The 22004-nt window shown below is 41.4% G+C and overlaps 2 protein-coding genes across 5 annotated transcripts in view; one reads left to right on the top strand and one right to left on the bottom strand.

Annotated features, from left to right (window-relative positions):
- Nucleotides 1-10609, bottom strand: part of LOC133166045 (metabotropic glycine receptor-like) — a 53487-nt gene extending 42878 nt beyond the window's left edge. The window contains exons 1-2 of the mRNA XM_061296025.1: nucleotides 9313-10609; nucleotides 5722-5827 (exon numbers count right to left, since the gene is read on the bottom strand). Of these exons, the coding sequence (XP_061152009.1) occupies nucleotides 5722-5827; nucleotides 9313-10139 (933 nt within the window). The 5' untranslated portion in view covers nucleotides 10140-10609. The remainder of the gene's footprint in view (nucleotides 1-5721; nucleotides 5828-9312) is intronic.
- A 1752-nt stretch (nucleotides 10610-12361) lies between these two features.
- dis3l2 (DIS3 like 3'-5' exoribonuclease 2) lies at nucleotides 12362-21685 on the top strand. 4 transcript variants are annotated; one of them, XM_061296029.1, is made up of 21 exons: nucleotides 12362-12453; nucleotides 12820-13530; nucleotides 13683-13789; nucleotides 14372-14425; nucleotides 14511-14612; nucleotides 14751-14841; nucleotides 15229-15290; nucleotides 15378-15607; nucleotides 15683-15856; nucleotides 15987-16066; nucleotides 16133-16245; nucleotides 16377-16484; nucleotides 16603-16836; nucleotides 16940-17019; nucleotides 17140-17323; nucleotides 17435-17521; nucleotides 17667-17814; nucleotides 17906-18036; nucleotides 20137-20241; nucleotides 20551-20655; nucleotides 20741-21685. In XM_061296029.1, exons 2-21 carry the CDS (start codon nucleotides 12831-12833, stop codon nucleotides 20840-20842), a joined length of 2997 nt encoding a protein of 998 aa, XP_061152013.1. In that variant the 5' UTR covers nucleotides 12362-12453; nucleotides 12820-12830; the 3' UTR covers nucleotides 20843-21685. The 4 variants fall into 4 exon arrangements, with proteins under 4 accessions (XP_061152013.1, XP_061152012.1, XP_061152011.1 ...); XM_061296028.1 differs by having other exon boundaries at nucleotides 13659-13789; XM_061296027.1 differs by having other exon boundaries at nucleotides 12820-13569.
- The last annotated feature ends 319 nt before the right edge of the window (nucleotides 21686-22004 follow it).

The raw sequence follows: 22004 nt of genomic DNA, 5'->3' as shown, positions 1-22004 counted from the left end.
GGAAATCACACAGCTTTGCCAAGTAACCGGGACACTAATTCATATCTAAATTAAGAATTAAGGCTTGTTTGCACAATTCGAGCGTCCGCATTATTTCAGCTCAGTTCATGCCTCGACGAGCTTATATATTTATAATTTCATACGGAACACTCGCATCGGTTTGAATGCAAGTTGCAAACGTGCGCTGAAATTAAAGCCGCAATAAATTTGGCATGAATGCTCGTGAATACTGCAATAGGTCTCTGAGGGGGAGGATGATCTGGGCAACTAAATTGACACGTAATGTGTTGGCTACAAAAAACTGCTCAGCATCTCACTTGCTTGTGTGTCCAGATAAGTGTACTAGATGATGGATGAAAGGAAGTTTAATAAAGTTATCCAATTTATATTGAGGATACATACCAAGAGCCTATTGAAGAAAAATATTCAAAGCTTTTTATTGTGGATAATGACTGTTTTTGCCGAATTTCTTCATAATTCTATTTTACAACTGATTGACATGAATTCAATGATGAATTTTTTCTTATAAAGGTTTGAAAAAGCAAAAATAAAACTGTTATTTTGTTTTTCTGTATGTTTTACTTGGAAAAATAGTCCAGCACGTATTATTTGCTTTTACATTGATTCCTATGGGAAACGTTGCTCCGACTTACAAACCCAATGGCAGAACCAATTAAGTTCATAAGTAGAGGTACTAACTACTACTGTACAGCAAACGCACTCTGAAGATGCCGTAGCGGAAGCAATATTTATGTTGTCAAGCCTTTCAAGTGCCTCTCAAGTATAAAATGTTTGTCTTCTATCACAAGGCAAAGCCTTGAAAAACAATGCAGACATAGAAACATCTAAATGCAACTAAGTATTTCCAAGGCGCAATGAAAAAGCTATTAAGCGATGGTTTCAGGTGCTTCCATTTAACGGGTGGCACTCTAATAGTGAGCCGTTAGTTAATCATTGCACTTTGGATGCAGAGGGGCTTTCATCCTTTACTCTCCAAGGCTGTATTGTTATTCACAACTAGCCCCAAAGCCTTGAAAAAGAAACCTGGGAAATTTGTTGCTAGAAAGACAAATAGTAAAAATGACTTTTACAATGATTCTGAGGGTTCGCTGTTCATGACTAAAATCTGCCAGACATCCAGCACACATGTTGACGGAGCATAGAATTTGTCATCAGAATTTCTTGCATCTGTGCCACGGAGAGGTAGATATGTGCAAGTGATTAATATTTCAAATGCATGCAACGCACATCACTAAAAAATACTTGCTGAGCTGTTGCCAGAATTAATCGCGTGTTAGAATCTGCTGTACGGACAATGGAAGGAAGCTGAAAAGTGATGTTAGCCTCTCACTTTTTTGCCTTCAGAAATTCAAATATTTTACAAATTTTAATCTCCCAGAAAAATCCTGTTTTTAAATGACACCGTCCTCTTTTCTAAGGACATACTTGGCTTTAAGAAAATGGAGTAGGAGTATTCAAGAAGAGCACATGGAACGAAAGGAGAGTGTGAGGGAAATTGCTCCATAAATAGTCATGGAAAGAGAAAAATGAGGCAGGAAAATGAGGTAGTGTGGCCTTGAGTGGCAAACCCTTTTTGCCTGTCATTGCAGTTTACGCTCATTAGCAGAGCTCTGCTTTATCTCCGACACACACACATACATATACAAACACACTTTTGCACACTCTAGAAAACCCATCTTGATATCTTCATACGCATCCTGTCTCAATGGCTTGAAGGAATCATGTCGAAGATGTTGTATAATTACCCGAGTAATCGTGTAAGAGCCTACCCTTTATGACAACTCATCCATAAATGCATGAGCGTATTTAGAACATGATGACAGATCCCACTTCGTCCACAGCCTCTGCGGGAATGTATAAGAGAAAACAAGAAGACTTGAAAGAGCCTGACCAGGATGGTGGGGAAAGAAAATTAGAGCTGTATATCAGCATTTCCAGCTTTTAATGAGCCAATGCAAAGATCTTACAAGAGAGAAAAATGTCAAAGTATGGATTGTTTAACTCGGGGGTGTCAAATAGATTTTTGTTGCGGGCCGTATCATCGTTTTTGGAGCAAGTCTATTTGAAGTTTTGGGCAAGTTTAATTATTGGATCTTACTTGATGGCTTGTTCTGTTGCCCCTAACATTGTCAAGCAGAACAGTTCCCATTACTCTCAATTGACTGAGACACAAAGTTTGAAGGATGAGGCAACATCACATCGACGAGGTGTTAACATTGCTGAGATGCGCTCGAGCGACACGTCACAAAAATAACTTTTGCACGTTCTCCAGAGCAACATGATGCTCCATCACATTAACAAGGACTTGATTGTGAGAACTTGGGAGACTGAATCTCAGGGCTTGCTTGGATTCAATTGACTTCCCACAGGCCATTTCAATAAATAATGTGTTTTAGGAGAAAGATAAAAGCTGTTTCAATGTTTCACCTGCATTTTTCCCCAAAATGTCTTCTCAATGCCACACTTTTTTTTGGGACATCATCCACTTCAGGTGTAGCCGGCAGGCTGTTGAACTATAAAGATAATTTCACCATATCAAATAGGAATAGGAGGGAAAAGCAAGTTCAAGCAGCACACAAAGTGATAAAATAAGAGATGGGCAGCTAGCAGATAATGAGCTAATCCATACAGCCCTGCAAGCGTAAACTGGAGTCTTAAACTGAACATTTGATGAGGGTGAATTATTTTTAGTAGTTTGCCTACGGTGACCATTTCACAGTCTTTGTATTCTGACTGTGACTGGTAAATAAAAAAAATAATCACAGCTTTGCAAGAAGGAGGCTTGCGTCTCATTTTTTGTCTCTACAACTTTCTCCTTGCATTCACTTTTCATTCTGAACATAACTGAGATTTTTGTCGATTCCTTCTTTGTTGTAAAAAAAAGACGTTTCGATTAGACACTTTTGTAATTACTGGAATTTCATTCCCACCTCTGTACATAACTGAAAGATATTAGAACACAGAGTACAGTCCACATTAAGTGTTTAAAGATAATGAATGCATTAAAAAGGAAAATAGAATCTGATCTGCTTCAAGCTCTTCTGGGCTTCCCTGAAAGATGAGACTCCAAATACAGTTGACGCTTGCCATACATATCCGTTAAAAAAAAAAAAAAGAAAAATGCCTGTTATGGTTACATTACGTACTACCGTTTTTTTCCGTGTATAGTGCGCCCCCATGTATAATTAGCACCCTAAAAATGGCATGCTGATGCTGGAAAAAAGCTTGTACCCATGTATAATACGCACCCAATTTTTATGATTTTTTATTTTTTTTTTAAGTCCCAATGATTGTCACACATGCAGGGAGGCAATGGGTCCCATTTTTATAGTCTTTGGTATGGTCTTAACTAGGCTGGATGTCATTTTTTTTGTTGGCGTTGATTTCTCCGACTGCCCATAAACGCACCACCGCGCTCCGTGCGCGCACGGGAAAGACGCGTGCGGACGTGAAAAAGGCGGCTCTGTATGGGAGAGACGTTGAAGAGGAATAAGAACACCCTTGGAAACCAAAAATTGCCCCTCGTCGTGACTCGGAGCCGCAACAAATGTTTCGGATTTGTGTAGGGTACATTGTGACAGACAGCAAACGAGCAGGTGATCGAGCAAGCGTCTGATACGAGAGCATTGCGGTCGCATGGAGCGTGTTTGAAGTGAACAGCAGAGAAGAAAGGAACAAGGCAAAGTGTTGTGAAATAAAATATTACCTGTAATACGGATTTAGGTAGAGAACTGAACTCTCGCTCTTTATATAGCTGACGTGTCTTGCGCATCCGTTCTGCGCATCTGTAATGGCGGCCTCCGTATAATATCCGGTTTGCGTGTGTGCGAGAGCGAGAGAGAGCGAGAGAGAGAGCGCGAGAGAGAACGCTCAACCGTAGCGCGCCGCCGACCGCCCAACTGCACCGCGCTGGTCGCATTATTGTGACAGAGCCGTCGCTGAAATTTAGAAGATATTTTTAAAGTCCTGATGTACTTTCTAAAATTTAAGTGGACCTCAGTGCGCACTGCGCAGGGAGCTTAATTTGGTGCGGTCGCGCAACTGCAGCGCGCCGGGCGCTCACTGTCGCATTGCTTAAAGAGCGCCTTTGTGTTTTAGGATGAACAGCAGAGACCAAAGGAACAAGGCAGTGTTGTGAAATAAAATATTACCTGTAATACGCATTTTGTTATTTGCTGATTGAAACTGCTAATTAAACTGTGAATTGAAACTAATAGGAAGAAAACAACTCTCGCTCTTTATATAGCTGACGTGTCTTGCGCAGCCGTTCTGTGCATTTTATTTCACAACACTTTGCCTTGTTCCTTTCTTCTCTGCTGTTCACTTCAAACACTTTCCATGCGACCGCAATGCTCTCGTATCAGACGCTTGCTCGATCACCTGCTCGTTTGCTGTCTGTCACAATGTACCCTACACAACCATACCAAAGACTATAAAAATGGGACCCATTGCCTCCCTGCGTGTGTGACGATCATTGGGACTTGAAAAAAAAAAAAAAAAAAATAAATTAAAAAAAATTTTGTACCCATGTATAATGCGCACCCCAGATTTTAGGACAATAAATTAGTTAAATTTTGCGCACTATACACGGAAAAAAACGGTAATCAAATCATCTGGTCAAGTAGAATTCCTGATTTTGTCAATACAAGTTTTCTCTTTCAACACACGCAGTGTGTGGCCACATCTTGAATCTCACCTCCCACGCGCCTACTCAAAAAAGATGAATAACAGTGATGACTAAGTTGCCACTGAATCACCGAGAAATCTGCTGTGCGTTAGAAGACTCATCAGATGAGGAGAGAGAGTAAGCGGCTCTACAACGTGGAATGTCACGCCACCAAGATCCCAACAAACACAAAAATTCAAATACGTGATGTGTGGTCTAGTGCACGCTCCTAAGAGTGAGAACGAGATACCCAAAGACAAAATCTTCGAGGTGGGCTGCTGCTGTTGCAATTTGCTGACAAAACTATTACAAAAAATGAGTTTGACACCCTTAGTTTAGAGCAGAGGTGTCAAACTCACTTTTTGTTGTGGGCCGCATTGGAGTTATGTTTTCCCTCATGGGGCCATTGATGACTTAAATAGAAATGAATGGGTGTGGATATTATCACATACAACAGAAAAGTTAAAATATGTTCCAATTAATTTTGAAATTGGGATTATAAAATGAAATGTTGCAATATCTCCATTTAGAGTTTGGGCATTTTAGCAAGAAACATTGACTTGACACTCATGATTTTGATTTTGCAGGCCAGATAAAATGATGTGGCCGAATCTGGCCCCCGGCCTTGAGTTTGAGAGCAATAAAACAAACCAAAACAATGTGCGGGCGGGCACATAGACAAAGAGCATAGTCAATTATTCAAAGAATCTTGATGCAATCCATTACACAACATTTATTATAAATCATATGGGCGGCGACATGCCATGTACACATGAGCAGCTCCAAAGCTCCTCCCCCACTGGGGTCAAGGAGGTTTGTCAGATCAAACTCCTCGGCACTGACATGAAGTTGGAAGCTGATGCGCAAAAAAAAGAGATCCTCACACACTGACAAAACATGGATCATCGCGCTATAAAAAGTGACAAAACTCGATGGATGACGTCCATCCACGGGTACCTCGGCGTTTGGATTAAAAAGAAAAGAATGCAAAAGTGTTTGAAAGAGGGAAAAGATGAAAATGATGCAGCACTTACTTCCATGCTGGTAAGATTGCAGCGATGTGTCCCGGCAAACCAGCCACTGTCAGAACACTGGTCAATATCCACATTCTGCAAGTTCACGTCCAAACGAACAACACCTCTGGAGAGGGGAAAGAGCAGACAAAAGGTTAGGAGAAAAAAAAATGGCTTGTGTAAATGAATCAAGGCAGTACTAGTGTGACAAAACAATTTAAAGAATCAAGTATTGAGGTGAAAAAAAAGAATTATGATTTTGTCATTGTTTACAAACTGCTATGAGATTATATTCCATGTTTGTGCAGCAAGCAATATGTAATGTTCTTAGTTTTAAAAAGGTATAAAAGGACCAAAGACATCAAACTCAAACCTATCATAACAGATATGTGACTTTTTTAATACACGGCTGTGGCAACACTTGCCTCAAAACACATGTTGCGGTCACATTGTCGATAACATGAACCAAATTATTGCAACCAAATTATTGATTTCAAGAAATGCTGGAATAAACAATTTTAAACCATTTCTAGTTAATCATAGAAAATAGGCATCACTATAGATCAGTGCTTCTCAAATAGTGGGGCGCGCCCCCCTTGGGGGGGCGCCGTGCTATACCTGGGGGGGCGCGTGTGACCCTGGGGAACAGGCTTTTTTTTTTGCAGTACTAGAATAAAGTATAATTGCGCATCTTCCCAGCAGGGGGCAGTGGCGCTCTCATTGTTACTTCTGTGACGTTTGCGACAGTGCAACATTTTACGACTTACAAGACAAGTTAGGATAGTCACGGTGGGGAGGGGGGGGGCGCGAATAGTTTTCTTCTTGCTAAGGGGGGGCGTAACAGAAAATAATTGAGAAGCACTGCTATAGATCCTTCAAAAAGCCAACTGTCCTGAATCTAAACCGGAGTTTTAAGCATTACTCATAATGTGATTTTGTGTTCAAGGTAAGTCCCCAGTGTCACACTTTGAAATGTCCCCTTCTCCTTTTCTCTTTTGTGTTTCCGTGGATGAGCCTGACACCCGCTGTCTCCATCTGCCTGCAGGGAAGTGGAACAAACAAGCATGGAGAGAGGATTTTACCGCCACCTCCACTCCATCGTGCACAAGGAGAGGAAAGCAGTCAGTGTATGCGTGAGGCAGTCTTTGTTTGACTGAGACACAAAGCAATGACTTATGACAGCTACTGCTCCATCTTTCGCTGTCACAATGTCTTAATGTATTGTGAATTTTTCCATTGCATTAGAAGCAAGGGGAAATTACACCAGATGAAGAACGGCTTAAGCTTTTCTGTCCAGACATTCTATTTTTAGAAACGTCATCACTGAGACGGAAGCAGAGAAGCATTTCCAGCTCTCACAAACATGAGGAGGAAATGCACATTCTCTATGCTGTGTGACTTTAACCGACACTCGACACCAGTTTTGCAATTCGGGGATTGATGTAATTACGTATGTATGTATCATTATTGTTATGCAAGTAAGCACCATTTTAAGTGGATAACTCAGGGGTGGGAAACTCACAGCTCCAGACCCTTATGCAGCTCTTTAATCAACCAACCTCTCTGTGACATTAGTGTATAAATACTGAGTTTTTAATTTCAATTTGCTCTTAGGTTGGGTTGTTTTTTAAAAAATTTAAAAATGATGGCTTTTTTGCAACATTAATTGGAAACATTTATTTAGATTAATTATTGATTTGATTATTTATTTACAGTAATTTTGTCAGTGTCACTCAAAATATGCGTCACAGACGCCGCATTCTAACTACCGTTTTTTTCCGTGTATAGTGCGCCCCCATGTATAGTACGCACCCCTAAAAATGGCATGCTGATGCTGGAAAAAAGCTTGTACCCATGTATAATACGCACCCAATTTTTATGAATTTCTTTTAATTTTTTTTTTTATTTATTTATTTTTATTTTTTTTTTTAAGTCCCAAAGATCGTCACACACGCAGGGAGGCAATGGGTCCCATTTTTAAAGTCTTTGGTATGGTCTTAACCAGGCTGGATGTCATTTTTTTTGTTGGCGTTGATTTCTCCGACTGCCCCTAAACGCACCACCGCGCTCCGTGCGCGCATGGGCTGCGGACGTGAAAAAGGCGGCTCTGTATGGGAGAGACGTTGAAGAGGAATAAAAACAATCTTGGAAACCAAAACTTGCCCCTCGTCGTGACTCGGAGCCGCAACAAATGTTTCGGATTTGTGTAGGGTACATTGTGACAGACGGCAAACTAGCAGGTGATCGAGCGAGCGTCTGATACAAGAGCATTGCGGTCGTATGGAGCGTGTTTGAAATGAACAGCAGAGACGAAAGGAACAAGGCAAAGTGTTGTGAAATAAAATATTACCTGTAATACGCATTTTGTTATTTGCTGATTGAAACTGCTAATTAAACTGTGAATTGAAACTAATAGGTGGAGAACTGAACTCTCGCTCTTTATATAGCTGACGTGTCTTGCGCAACCGTTCTGCGCATCTGTAATGGCGGCCTCCGTATGACGTCCGGTCCGCGATGGAGATTAAAAAACAAACAATATTTGACAATAACACACCATCGAGGATTGCACCATCGCATCAAACGATGTGTCGTCAATTATGAATTTTACTAAGTGTGTTGGGCAGGATGGCTGAATGCGATGCGCGATTGACAACAAACAAGAAGAAAGGTGAGTTTTATTTCGGGGGAGATTTGTCATGTCTCGTCCCCAGTTTTGCTATGTGTCTAGGTTGCCATAGTTTCTGTTCGTGTCACCCCGCTCTTCCTGTGTCACCTCAATCGATGTAACGTGTTTTGTATTTAAGTCCTGTCTGCCCCTCGCTCACCGTTGGATCATTGCATGTGTTACTGTCATTCTGTTCCTGTCTTTGGTAATGTCACCCTGTCTTTTTGTTCCACGACTTTGTCGGTCAGTCCTGTTGTTGGTTTTGTTGTACCATGACTTTATTTAAAAAAAAAAAAAAAAAAAAATTAAAAAAAAAAAAAATTAAATTTTTTTTTCTTTGTACCCATGTATAATACGCACCCCAGATTTTAGGACAATAAATTAGTAAAATATTGCGCACTATACACGGAAAAAAACGGTAGTAGATGTAACAGCTCGCACAGCTTATGACAGTAATTGGCCATGACAATAACGCGTAGCAAAATATTACGAAACACCTTTCCTGCAGGCTTTCTTTAGTATCATACTCGACCTGTCTGATTGAGATGCCTCAACCCTTGATCTATTCATTATTGTTTACTTATAGTATTATCGATTGCTTCACATCTCTTGAGTGTTTAAACATGCACAATTGCAACCCACTCATACAAACGGCACTCTTGGGGGGGGGGGACGCATAAAGCTTGCATCACTCCTTTCAAAGTGTATGCATGAAGAAGACAAGCCCAGCTGTTCCTTGACAGGAACATTTAAATTCTCTATAGGCTCTTCATTAACAACTGTTTTAAAGAGTCTCTCTTTAGAATGGAACACTGACTGTGGATGGTATGATAAACAAAGACAGAGGGGGTTGCAAGCATCTGTAAGTGTGCGCTTGTGGCTACAAGTGCATATATCCGCCTAATGAGTGCTCTCTGTTGCCTGATCCCCTAACATATTTCTCTCACCTGAATTCAAGTGCAGAGTCTCTCTTGAGTCCATAGAAGCCGGCTGACAAAGTGAGTAGCCAGTAGGGCACGAAAGCCCCATGTTCGCACTCCAGGTAAGGTGCAGACCACTTGATCTGATTCTTCTCCAGAAGGTAAACTCCAGTCTTGGGGTCCGACCCCCTTCTATGCGTGTGTGCTCTCTTTCCATCCCTAAACTCCTTCAACCACTCGTACTCGGGGCTCCTGCTCGTCAGCAACCGTTCCTGCAGCATTACTTCCTTCTGGCTCCTGGTCGCCTGCAGAAAGACGTGCGGAGTCGGTGCCGGTGCGTCTCTGTGGAAGCTTACCACGGCTCTGTGGATTTTGGGATCCCCCTCGAGCATGCTCCGAACCAGCGCGTGATACCAGTAAATGTCCTGTTGCAAGGTGTCCTCCCGAGACCTGTTGGCTTGCAAGATCATGTTCAAAAAGTTGGTGGCGTGCGTCATGGTATCCAGGATGCCGTGCAGCGAGTAGTGGGAGGCGACGTGCAGGCCGCCTCGCAGGCTGCTCAGCTCGTACCTTCGTGAGCAGTTGACCTGCCTCAGCGCGGAAGAGTCGCCGCTGTGGAGGAAAGCAGTCACTACCCTCGGCAAGTCCTCCTCGATTTTGTGCGCCACGACCGTGCGCTCGGTACCCGACGGCGAGTGAAAATAAGTCGGGTGGTAATGGGGCGGCTCCCTGTTGATGCCTTGGGTGCTGAAGATTGAAGGGCTTTCGTCTCGGTCGTTTTCCGACCAGTCCACATATCCGTAATTGGAGCCCAAAACAAGCCCCGTTTGCAGAAGCACGACCAGGAGAGCCATCTTCCTTCGTCTTCTTCTTCTTCTTCTTCTTCTTCTTCTTCTTCTTCTTCTTCTTCTTCTTCTTCTTCTTCTTCTTCAGGGACACCGAAGAGAAAACGCTGGGAAAAGTGCTGCAAGCATAACCAACAGCCTCCCCGATTTAAGGAGCACCGACAAAAGGACGTGTCCTGCACGATGGAGATACAGCCGACATTAATTGCCCACTTTTCATTGCACACAGGATCCCCTCAAACAGGATCCCCTCAAACCTCGCATGCACGTCAAGCGTCGTAACTCAATGAAAATCGTGATTCCTCCACAAACTGGAAACAGCCACCCATTGTTACAGGTGAAGGATGAAAAGTGGCAAGGAACAAATTGTTCTTGAAGTTCAGCGCCACAAGAAAAAATTGGTGCTGGCTCAGACCACCTGAGGTGTCGCCCAGAGCCACGGTAGTGTGTGCTGTCTTTTCTCCTTTTCTCACCGCCAGTCTGACGGAGATGGGCGGGGCGTGTGAACGGACTGGAGCTGTCCGGTTCTGAAAGTGGCGCCCGTGGGAAAAGAATGACAGAAATATAATTTGATTGTATTGCTCAAACTGGCACTGATGATGATGATGATGATGATGATGATGATGATGATGATGATGATGATGATGATGATGATGATGATGATGATGATGATGATGATGATGATGATGAAATATAGGCTCCATCGCACCAATCAATGGTTATTGGTGCAACATGGTGTTTAAAAACGTCTCCATCATTAGGTTTTTAAGCAGACACATTCGGAACTCAACATTGTGGCTTCAATAACAATTCTAAAAACTTTATTTAAACAGCATGTTTGGAACAATTACAAAGGTGTTTCAAATTAAAACAGTCAAAAAATACAAAAACACGATTATAGTTCTTTTCTTGATCTTGAGCCAGTTTTTAAAGATAGATTAAAACTAATGTAGGCTGTTCCATCCATCCATGTTCTATAATGATTGTCCATATAGAGAGAGTAGGCGAGGAGTGGGCCCGTATTTTATTTTGTTTTATCGTCATCTGTACTGCCATCTGTTGACAAGAACACCATTGCTGGCGGTGTTGTAAAACACGTCTGGTCTTCTTTGATACTTTGCAGCAATGGTCACGACTGAAGATGGGGGTTGCAATGCCTGGGGTGACTCAGAGGCCGTTGTCATGGCAGTAGAAAGTGCAGATTGCAGAGCCCCCTCTATCTTACATGATGCCCACTACAACCGATAATGAAGACGGCATCCTGTTTGGCCCAGCTGCACTGGCAGTTACAGAAAATCTTAGATTTATGATGCCATAAGACCAATGTAAAGATACATGCATTCAAAAAGCAGAGAGATGATGCTGCATAGGAGAGAAAAAGATGACACTCTGCGTGAGATGAGTGCTCCTGACCCTTCTGTTTCATCCTCTTTTACAAGTGCACTACCTCTCCTAACTCAATGAATATTTCATAGTCATTTGCTTCTTCATCTGCATGCATTACAACTTGGGTTTGTTCAACCATAACCGTGGGAGAGACTGCACCAGTCATCTTTTATACAAACGTTCTGCTTACTCAGAGGTTTCTTAGGGTTTGAGTCAAGTAAAAATCATGTTGGCAAGCAAAAAAGGTTTTACAATTAAGATACACAATTATGCATACTGCATATGAGGTGAAAATAGTTGTAAGGCTTTGAAGGATTAAACAAAAAATGACTACAGTTTTGACGTGTGCTTCGGAACATTTTGTTTGCCTCTAACATTTACACCCAAGCATTATATTCTATCTTTTCTGGATAAACCACGTTTTTTTTAAACGTTAGGCCATGTATACTTTGCATACAGTTTCAGAATGAAGTCAAATACCATACCAGCTATACTGAATGGTTAAAAATGAACTCTGAACTATCATAATAATCACCAATACTTTCTGCAAAATTAATCATAGACATGTACATTGATTATTCACTACATTAATTTGATTCTGTTTAACTATGAGGTTGAAAAACAATAAGCGACTATTTCCATCACCGAGTGCATATGCGTATTTTAATCTTTGCTGCCCTCTAGAGTTTCTTTCCTGTTTAAAAAGTCAAGCTTGTTCATTTGTATATCTATCCCACAAAATTCTAAAAGAAAACTCGAATAACAGTTTTTGATACATATATGATTAAATCTAAGGGAATATTACACTTTGATTTACTCTAGGACTTTTTGTGGAATAAAGTGTGTGAATTTAGTATTTTCCACAATTTTCATGAACGCGTCAATTTGACGACAGCGGAAGTCAATGGGTCAAGCTTGTGGTTCGTGTTCATAAGCGGTATGTAATTGATTGTAATTAAATTATTGCTCAAATGTTTTGGTGTCCTTGATTAGCGGTCACGATTAAAAGTGCATAGCGCGTTGAACGTTGAATAATTCATGTGCGGTAAAACTAATGCTCAAACGAACACTAGCACCCGAGTTAGCGGCTAAAGTTAGCTGGTAATGTTCACTAACAATAATTGTCACCTTGAGTTTTCTTGCACAGTCATCCTTATGCTTGTTTGGAACTGAAGAATTCCGATCGCTATAACCTGGCTGTAGAGCAGTGTATATGTGGCGTTTACTTAACGTTCGGAGAACTGTTATGCCATGAGGTGACTCATCGTTTATTTGTCGCATTCGCTTTCACGTTTATCCTTAGAGGCTTTTATAATGCACATGGATTCTTCTCGGCAACCCAAGAGGGTCAACCCAAAATGGGAGGCGAAAGGCAGTCAAAGTGAGTCTAAAGCTCCCTGTCGCAAAGATGCCTATGCCAGACTTCTGAGCCAGCACCGCAGCAGCACCTTCACAAAATTCCTGGAGCAATATGCCAAGGAGTCATCTCTCCCTAAAGAAGACAATGGACCTACCAGACTTCTTCAAGCTCAGAGTGACAAGATGAGCATACCCCAAGGAAAAAGGGATCTAATGCCAAATCATTTATCTGATTCCAGTGACTTTTCCCCTTCTTCCTCAAAAGATAAAGGCGACGATAGCTCCTTGTCAATGTATATGGTGAAATTGAGCATTCAAAATGCACAGAATGACAACGAGAAGAACCCAGGTGTGTCTGAAAAGCACAGGAAGGCACAGAGAAGGGATACTGCCACTAGCCAAGATGGTGACATTGAGTCGGGAGAGGAGCTAAGTTCTTCAGACCCAAATGATTCCAAGAGGCAGCAGCGTCAGCGGAAGAAAAATAAAGACACCAGCAAAGAAAACCTCTCCAAAGACAGCAGCCACTTTGCTGAGAATGCCCAAAGTAAAGCCAATGTAACTGAACTAGAACACGAGGAGACAAGGAACAAAAAGAATCCGTCCAAGCAGATGGAGGAGGGGAAGCAAAAAGCTCTAACATCTAAATGTTCAGGTGACAGTCATGATTTCAACAAAGTACAAAAACCTACAGGTATATTAGAACAAAATTCAGATTATGCTAATCAATATATTTGGGGTGTAATTTTTAACAAATTGAAATTGCATTTAAATTGGTTTCAGCATCCAATGCCAATTTGCCTGCAGACAAGAATAAGAACAAAGGAGGCCGAGGATCAAGGAAACAAGTGTTCGAACCCTATATGACTGCTGAAGAGGTTTCGCGGGGCCTTCAAAGGGGGCAATTTATTCAGGTACGCTCATTGTTTAGATTGTAGCAACATTTGGGAGCAGGGATTAACCTAAAAGTATATTGTGCATAAAGATGTGAATTTCTGTCATAAAGATGTACTGGCATTCATATAGAGCAGTGCTTCTCAATTATTTTCTGTTACGCCCCCCCTTAGCAAGAAGAAAACTATTCGCGCCCCCCCCTCCCCACCGTGACTATCCTAACTTGTCTTGTAAGTCGTAAAATGTTGCACTGTCTCAAACGTCACAGAAGTAACAATGAGAGCGCCACTGCCCCCTGCTGGGAAGATGCGCAATTACACTTTATTCTAGTACTGCAAAAAAAAAGCCTGTTCCCCAGGGTCACACGCGCCCCCCCCAGGTATAGCACGGCGCCCCCCAAGGGGGGCGCGCCCCACTATTTGAGAAGCACTGATATAGAGCAATTTTTTTATTATTTAAATTTATTTGAATTTGTATTTGAACCCAATGTACTGTATTTGCCTGATTTGCCCTTCTGTTACCACAATAGGAGTAAGTGTGTAAACCATGTAGCTTCTCTTGCAAGATTATTACATAATCCAAATTGTTTTTTAATTTCTCAGGGACAATTGCGAATAAACCCCAAGAAGTACCATGATGCTTTCATCCTGTCTCCTGTAAGTGAATCTTGGCAATATTTGCTGCTAATGCGGTTTTCCCAAAATCATTGGATAAAATATTTTTTTTTTTTTTTTTAAACAGGATGATACACGAGATATATTTTTGGATGGCATAATTGCTCGTAATAGGGCATTAAATGGAGACATTGTCGTGGTGCAAATCTTACCTCAGGAACAATGGAAGGTATTCTTTACTTTCTTATTGATCCATCCACGTAAATGTTTTCAATCCCTGCATACAGTATAAACTGTGACAGTAATTTCCAAAAGCCGACGTTATATTATTGACTGTTTCAACTGATTGAAATGTTTATCCACATAGGTGGTGAAGTCTGATTGTGAGGGAATCAGTGAGGCAGAAGCCCATAAGAAAAACCTGATCCAAACAGCCCAAAAGAAGATTGTACAAGCAGGTTGGTTGGTTGGTTGGTTGGTTGACATTGGTTGGTTGACGGTTGGTTGACGTTGGTTGGTTGACGTTGGTTGGTTGGTTGGTTGGTTGGTTGGTTGGTTGGTTGGTTGGTTGGTTGACCATGGTTGGTTGGTTGACCATGGTTGGTTGGTTGGTTGACCATGGTTGGCTGGTTGGTTGACTATGGTTGGTTGGTTGGTTGGTTGACCATGGTTGGTTGGTTGGTTGACCATGGTTGGCTGATTGGTTGACTATGGTTGGTTGGTTGGTTGACTATGGTTGGTTGGTTGGGTTGGCTGGGTGGTTGGGTGTAATATGCTGGGGATTACCGTATACTACAATTTAATTTAAAATGAAATAAAGGATCTTTTTTTTTTTCACTTCTCAGACCATCTGGAAAACACCTTCACACCACAGTCCACTAGTGAAGTCTTTCAAATGACTGCTAAAGTAAGCCTTCTACATACATGATTATTTTTTTGAACGGATCTCAACTCTCACTTCATTATGACACCTTTCTCATGGTCAACATATCAGGTGGTGTACATTGTTGAAAAGAAGCACTCAAGGGCTGTGACAGGCTCTCTGAAATTTCTACCCGACAAGCCATTTGCAATGTTCTCTCCTGTGGACCACCGCGTGCCCAGGATTAACATTCCCCTGTCCGATTGTCCAGAAGATTTTATCTCCCGCCCTGATGATTACACCAACACGCTCTTCATCTGCCGCATCACCAATTGTCCGGCTGACAGCAACTTTGCAGAAGGGTGAATATTGCCGTGTCTGTGCTGCACATTTATTTTCATGTTAATAAACTCTCCCGCTGCTCTTTGTTCCATCAGTCGACTGGCGAAAACTTTGGGCCAGGCTGGGGAAATCGAGCCGGAAACAGAGGGCATTCTTATAGAGTACGATGTGGATTTTTCAGAATTCTCTGATAAAGTCATAGATTGCTTACCCAAGAATTTGCCTTGGAACATCCCACCCGAGGAGCTGGCCAAGAGAAAAGACTTAAGGTGGGACTTGTACTGTCAGTCCTTTTGTGCTGAAATAAACTTAGTGAATAATGGAAGCCCTGAGATTGACTGGCGGTCGCGCCAAGCTTGCATTTAATTACTACATTTATTTATCGTCCGTCATGTTTAGGAAAGAGTGCATCTTCACAATCGACCCAGCGACCGCCAGAGATTTGGATGATGCCTTGTCCTGTAAACAGCTTCCAGATGGTAATTTGCACTTAAACTCTATTGGGTTTTTTTTTTATTCTCAAAGTATATTTGTGTTCAATACAGGCAACTATGAGTTGGGGGTCCACATTGCTGATGTCAGTTATTTTGTGGAGGAGGGCAATGATTTGGATCAAATCGCCAGCCGGCGAGCCACAACTGTATATCTTGTCCAAAAAGTGAGTAACGTAAATTATGTGTCATTTAAATGGTCTCCATAATCACCATCATTTGGTATCTACAAAATTGGAACGGATCACTTGAATCAGACATGTTGCCTCTAACATAAGCTTGTTTTTTGTCACTCCAGGTCATCCCTATGTTGCCAAGGCTGCTTTGTGAGGAGCTATGCAGTTTGAACCCTCTCGCTGACAGGCTGACCTTCTCCGTCATTTGGAAAATCACACCAGAAGGAAAGGTATGTTCGTAAGAGAATCGCAAGGTGAGTTTATTGGTGCTGATGAGAAGCCATGAAAACTCGCACGGTATTTTCATCCCCGTAGTCTTCTAATTTTCATTCCTCTTCCCATGGCCAGATTCTGAATGAGTGGTTTGGGCGCTCTGTGATTCGCTCGTGTGTCCAGTTGAGTTATGATCATGCTCAGAGTATGATTGAGGCCCCTGAAAAGAAGTTTTCTGCCCAAGAGCTGCCTCCTGTGGACCCAGAGCACGACATTGACGTGATCCACCAAGCAGTGCTCAACCTGCATTCCGTTGCAAAGAAGCTCAGAGCTCAGCGTTTGTCTGGAGGAGCGCTCCGATTGGACCAGGTTAGTTCTGCTGGGCAGTCCTTTTAAAGGTGATGTATTTTGTGGGTTTGGATTCATTTAGTTTTCTTCCATTTAACTTAACCACATTTTGTCCTTGTTTCAGCTGAAACTCTCTTTCCAATTGGACAAAGAGACAATGATGCCCCAAGGCTGCTACATTTACGAGTACAAAGACAGTAACAAGTTAGTATTGGTGCTACTTGACTGTATCTCTGAATGTCAAAGTGTGATTTTGATATTGATTGTATTGCATTGTTACTTGATCTAAATGTCAGTTGTCGCCCCCCACCCCCCATTTTCTAGGTTGGTTGAAGAGTTTATGCTACTGGCTAACATTGCCACAGCTCACCATATATACAAATGCTTCCCTAAGCTTGCATTGCTCAGACGCCACCCTCCACCCAAGACTAAGAAGGTGGAGGAGCTACAAGAGCTGTGTGATGAGCTGGGCTTAGACATTGACATTTCTTCTGCCGGCGCATTGAATGTTGGTATCCACAGCAATTGATGGTTATCTTTCCAAAACTAACAACTGCTAGAATCAAATTAGGTAACTGACTTCTTTTCACTGTGTTTGTTTTTTTCCAAAAACATGCAGAAGAGTCTACTTTCCATTCTTGGTAAAGATCAATATTCCATTGCCCGGAAGGAAGTGCTCACCCACATGTGCTCCAGAACAATGCAGGTTAGCTAGATTGTGTGGTTTGTCAAAGTGGGCAAAAGGAAACCTCATGAAAACTTGCTGCTTGCTGCCACCAGCCATGTGTGTACTGTATCGATGCATAAGTAATGATAATTTTTCTTTAGCTCTGGACTATTTTGTTTTCTAGATGGCAGTATACTTTTGTGCGGGGGTATTTGAGGAGGAAAAGCTTTTTAAGCATTACGCCTTGAATGTTCCTCTTTACACTCACTTCACATCACCCATCAGACGATACGCTGACATCTTGGTGCACAGACTGCTGGCATCTTCACTGAGTACAGTATATTGTTTCAACACAATGCACCTATAAATTTCATTTTTACCTTATTATTTTTTTCATGTTTTCGACTTTGTTTGCTCCTTCAGACTGCGGTCCCAACTTAGCACTGTCAACAGAGGAAATCAAAAAACAGGCTTCACGCTGCAATGACAAAAAAACTGCATCCAAGAGAGTGCAAGAGCTGAGCTCTGAGCTCTTTTTCGGAGTTTTTGTAAAGGTAAGAAACAGCATTTTGTCAAATCTGATGGCATCCAGTATTTGTACGTTGCGAAGCTTAGTTTTTACACGGGTATCCAGCAGTATTGTTGTGCTTGTAGTTTGCTGCAATCCTGAGAGTGTGTATGTCATGCAGAAATTTTATTTCTTTTTATTTTCTTTTTATTGGCACGCTTAAAGCAAATGATTAGAGACGGAATTAAGAAACAAAGAAGTATTGTCTCACGGTATCTAACGTTAAGATTGTGTTTTGCTGATAATTGCTCCATTTTCTGCCTTCATTTCCCACACATGAGAAGTTGGATATTTTGCATTGCTGTTTTCAGATATTATTTTAAGCAGGGCTGTGGACTCGGTTCGGACTCGGACTCGGTCGGACTCGGTCATTTTTGCCGGACTCGGACTCGGTGCTGATTTTGACCGAGTCCACCGAGTCCGACAATAAAAAAAAAGAGGCAAGACGCAGTCAGAGAGTGTCAGGTTACAGTCAGCGCGGTAGGAGTTGGAAGAAGCAGTAAAAACTAGGGGTGTAACGATACATCGATACACATCGATTAATCGATATAATGCTCTACGATTTATTGGCATCGATGCTAAACGTAAACATCGATTTATATCGCCGTGTTTGACCTCGGACATTAGACGCGACTTTATTTTGAAATCCAGTTCATTGTTGCTTGCTTCCTCTTTCCGGGAGCGCACTGTGCGTGTTGTGTTGTGAGCAGAGCACGCACGTGAAAGGGGAGTCGACAACTAGTACGCGGCTCCTGGGTTGGTGCTATGGCTAGTGTCCAAATAGACGAGGAAATTTGCTCCCCTTTAGGCTTCAAGTCATTCGTTTGGAAGCACTTTGGATTCCAAAGAAAAGATGGCTCAACGGACAAGACACGTGCAGTTTGTAAATCCTGCCATGCGGTGATCAAATCTCGCCGCACATTTAAAGAAAAAACACGACATCAAAGTTCAGTGTTAAAATAAGCACTTTGTATACTACAATACTCTTGTAATTTCCTAAATAAAGAGTTTGCAGTACCTTGTTGATTTTGCGTATGAATTGTTATAAATCAGGTTATTGTTCTATATTTCTTATTTAAAAAAAAAATCGATCGTAGAGCACTATATCGTGAATGAATCGCAGCAGGCTTTAAGATATCGGCAAATATCGTATCGTAGTTCCTTGTATCGATATTATATCGTATCGTGACAAAACCCGCATTTACACCCCTAGTAAAAACTCCACCAAACTCGTCGTAATGACCCGTGATATATGTTATATCCTTACTATTTTCCAGGTTCTTAGATAGCAAGAATAGGTCGGACAACGACGTGAATGGTAACTGCTTTATTCCTTACTCACAGTGCGTTCACAGGGCGTACCACAACAACACAGAATGCCCATCCCACTTGCGGGGTTTTTCTACTACGGAATTTGAGTTAGCCCAAAATACACAACATCTCTTCCCCTCTTACAATGAACGTGCTATATGCATGAACAACATAGTCTTATGCATCTATAACTTGACATCTTCAAGATCTATCAATAACTATGCAATGCAACAATATTAATTTGCTTTGAAAATACCTGAGTAATAAAATAAAATGGATGGATGGATGAATGATGATCACAATTAAGTATAAAGTCTCCTTTGTAATATATACTCCTTATAGCCTGTACCCAAAAAGAGGAGTTTCTTTGCATCGAGGTTTATGCAAAGAGCTCACGTAATTATATTGTTGCGTTTTGGTGAAGTGAATGAGTGTTCCGTCTGTACGGTTTTTCGTTTTCCAAATAAGGGGTCGTCACTAATTATTTGTGTTTAGATAAATGTCTGAGCTATAATAGTGTAATTAATGACTAAAACTTAAAAGTATCTGGTTATTGTATTCGTTTATATGTTTAATAAAGACAAAGCCATCACAAAACTGTTGTAATTATTTAGATTTTGATCTAAATTAGCCTTGAATAAAGACTAAGCAGTCACATGAATTAACAGAAAAAATGGACCTCCGGACTCGGACTCATGGTCAAGAGGCCGGACTCGGACTCGGTGCAAAAATCCGACCGAGTCCACAGCCCTGATTTTAAGGCTTTGTTCAACAGGACTGTGGCCCCCTGGACTCCGAGGCCATGGTGATGGCCGTGTTGGATCAGTCCTTCGATGTGCTGGTTCTGCGCTATGGAGTGCAAAAACGCATCTACTGCAAGGTTATCCCTTATATACTCTCCATACCACCATGCTGTGCATCAATTGTTCTATCTTTCATCTTTAACAAGGGCAGGCAATGTCAATGTCCTGCCAGCTGCTCAGAGGAGCTCCTCTGTGACCTACTGGTTCTTCTCATCCACCATACTTTTAGGAAACAAAGATGTGGCAGCTGAGATTGGCTACCAGATACACCAGGCGTTTGATTAAAAAAAAAAAAAAAAAAAAAAAACGGGGAGAAGAGCGTGGCAAAACACCTCTGCGGCTTGATTTATTTCAACAGAATATTTTTTTTTTTCTGTGATCATCAGTCTGTCACCGGCCTGGCCTCGTTCCATCATCGCAAGGTCAGGAAACAATCTGAGCTGACCCTCCTGTGGAAACCAGAGGACCCACAAGCACCTCCATTTGAGCAGGTGAGATTCTGACTGATTTGAGTGGCTATTCACAACATGTGTTCATTTAATGGGGAGGGTTGATGAGTTGTTGATTTCCTCACAGGTCATTTCCATCTTCACACTAGTAGAGGTGCAACTCAAAGCCGACAGCGTGCCCACAAAGTGCAGCGCGTTACTCAAGAGGCCCAATGCGATACCCCACTGAGTATTTGACACGTCATGGAAGCAGTGTTATTGTTTTACACATGGACACTATAATGCATCGGACATTGTAACTTGAAGAAAGAAAGGCTAAAAAAAAACTTTGAACTTGCTAATTAATGCTAGTATGCCGATGTATAGTGTAAAAGGTAGAAAAGACAGATTACAGACACTGTATTTTTAATTTAATATAATATATTTTATAGTCTTAGGATACAGGAAGTTCTTTTGGTAAAATCTAAATGATTGTAATGAGTTTTATAGGTTGCGTGGCTTTAGCCCCAAGTACATGAGAGCTTTTACTAATTTAGGTTAATACCGCAAACAGCATTTCCAGAAAATGGCTTGTACACAAAGCTGAAAGCAAACTCTTGCTACTCATTTGTCCGCTAACAGGCTCAATAAGTTGAATCCCTGCCTAGTTTTTATTTTAAGATTTGGGGTAAACTTGAATATAAATTGCTGCTGAACATGGTTACCGTTTTACGCTGTCTTATAGCTAGTTTTCTTTTTTTTATTTTAAATCTTTTAGACATTTTGACCTTTTACTTTTGAATAAGTCTCCGTTATACCTTACAAGTACCTAAAATACTAGTAAAATAGTACATGTAGAGTTTAACTGAACTGTGCCATTTTATTTTAAACAGTGTTTTCTTATTTCTTCTCTTTATGATGCATGCATTGTTTTTGTTTTGCTCAGTCTGAGCTTTAAATGTACCGTCTTTTTCCATGTATAATGCGCAAAATTTAACTAATTTATTGTCCTAAAATCTGGGGTGCGCATTATACATGGGTAGGTACAACAATTTTTGAAGAGAATCTCCCTCAAAATAAAACTTGAAATCACCTTTCTTCTTGTTTGTTGTCAATCGCGCATCGCGTTTGTTTTTTAATCTCCATCGCAGACCGGATATCATACGGAGGCCGCCATGACAGTATGCGCAGAACGGATGCGCAAGACACGTCAGCTATATAAAGAGCGAGAATTCAATTCTCTACCTAATGTTTGTTGTCAATCGCGCATCGCATTTAGCCATCCTGCCCAACACACTTAGTAAGTAAAATTCATAATTGACTGCACATCATTTGATGCGATGGTGCAATCCTTGATGGTGTGTTATTGTCAAATATTGTTTGTTTTTTTAATCTCCATCGCAGACCGGATA

Source organism: Syngnathus typhle, linkage group LG13, assembly GCF_033458585.1.
Source record: "Syngnathus typhle isolate RoL2023-S1 ecotype Sweden linkage group LG13, RoL_Styp_1.0, whole genome shotgun sequence".
In the NCBI taxonomy this organism is placed as follows: domain Eukaryota; kingdom Metazoa; phylum Chordata; class Actinopteri; order Syngnathiformes; family Syngnathidae; genus Syngnathus; species Syngnathus typhle.
This window is presented reverse-complemented; position numbering and strand designations above follow the sequence as displayed.

Excerpts from the sequence above, each read along its gene's own strand:
- dis3l2 (XM_061296026.1), top strand. The coding sequence starts at position 12,831 with ATGCACATGGATTCTTCTCGGCAACCCAAGAGGGTCAACCCAAAATGG. Across the intron at positions 17,324-17,434 it reads CTTCTGCCGGCGCATTGAAT|AAGAGTCTACTTTCCATTCT; the intron begins GTTGGTATCCAC and ends AAAAACATGCAG. Across the intron at positions 17,815-17,905 it reads ACTGCTGGCATCTTCACTGA|ACTGCGGTCCCAACTTAGCA; the intron begins GTACAGTATATT and ends TTGCTCCTTCAG.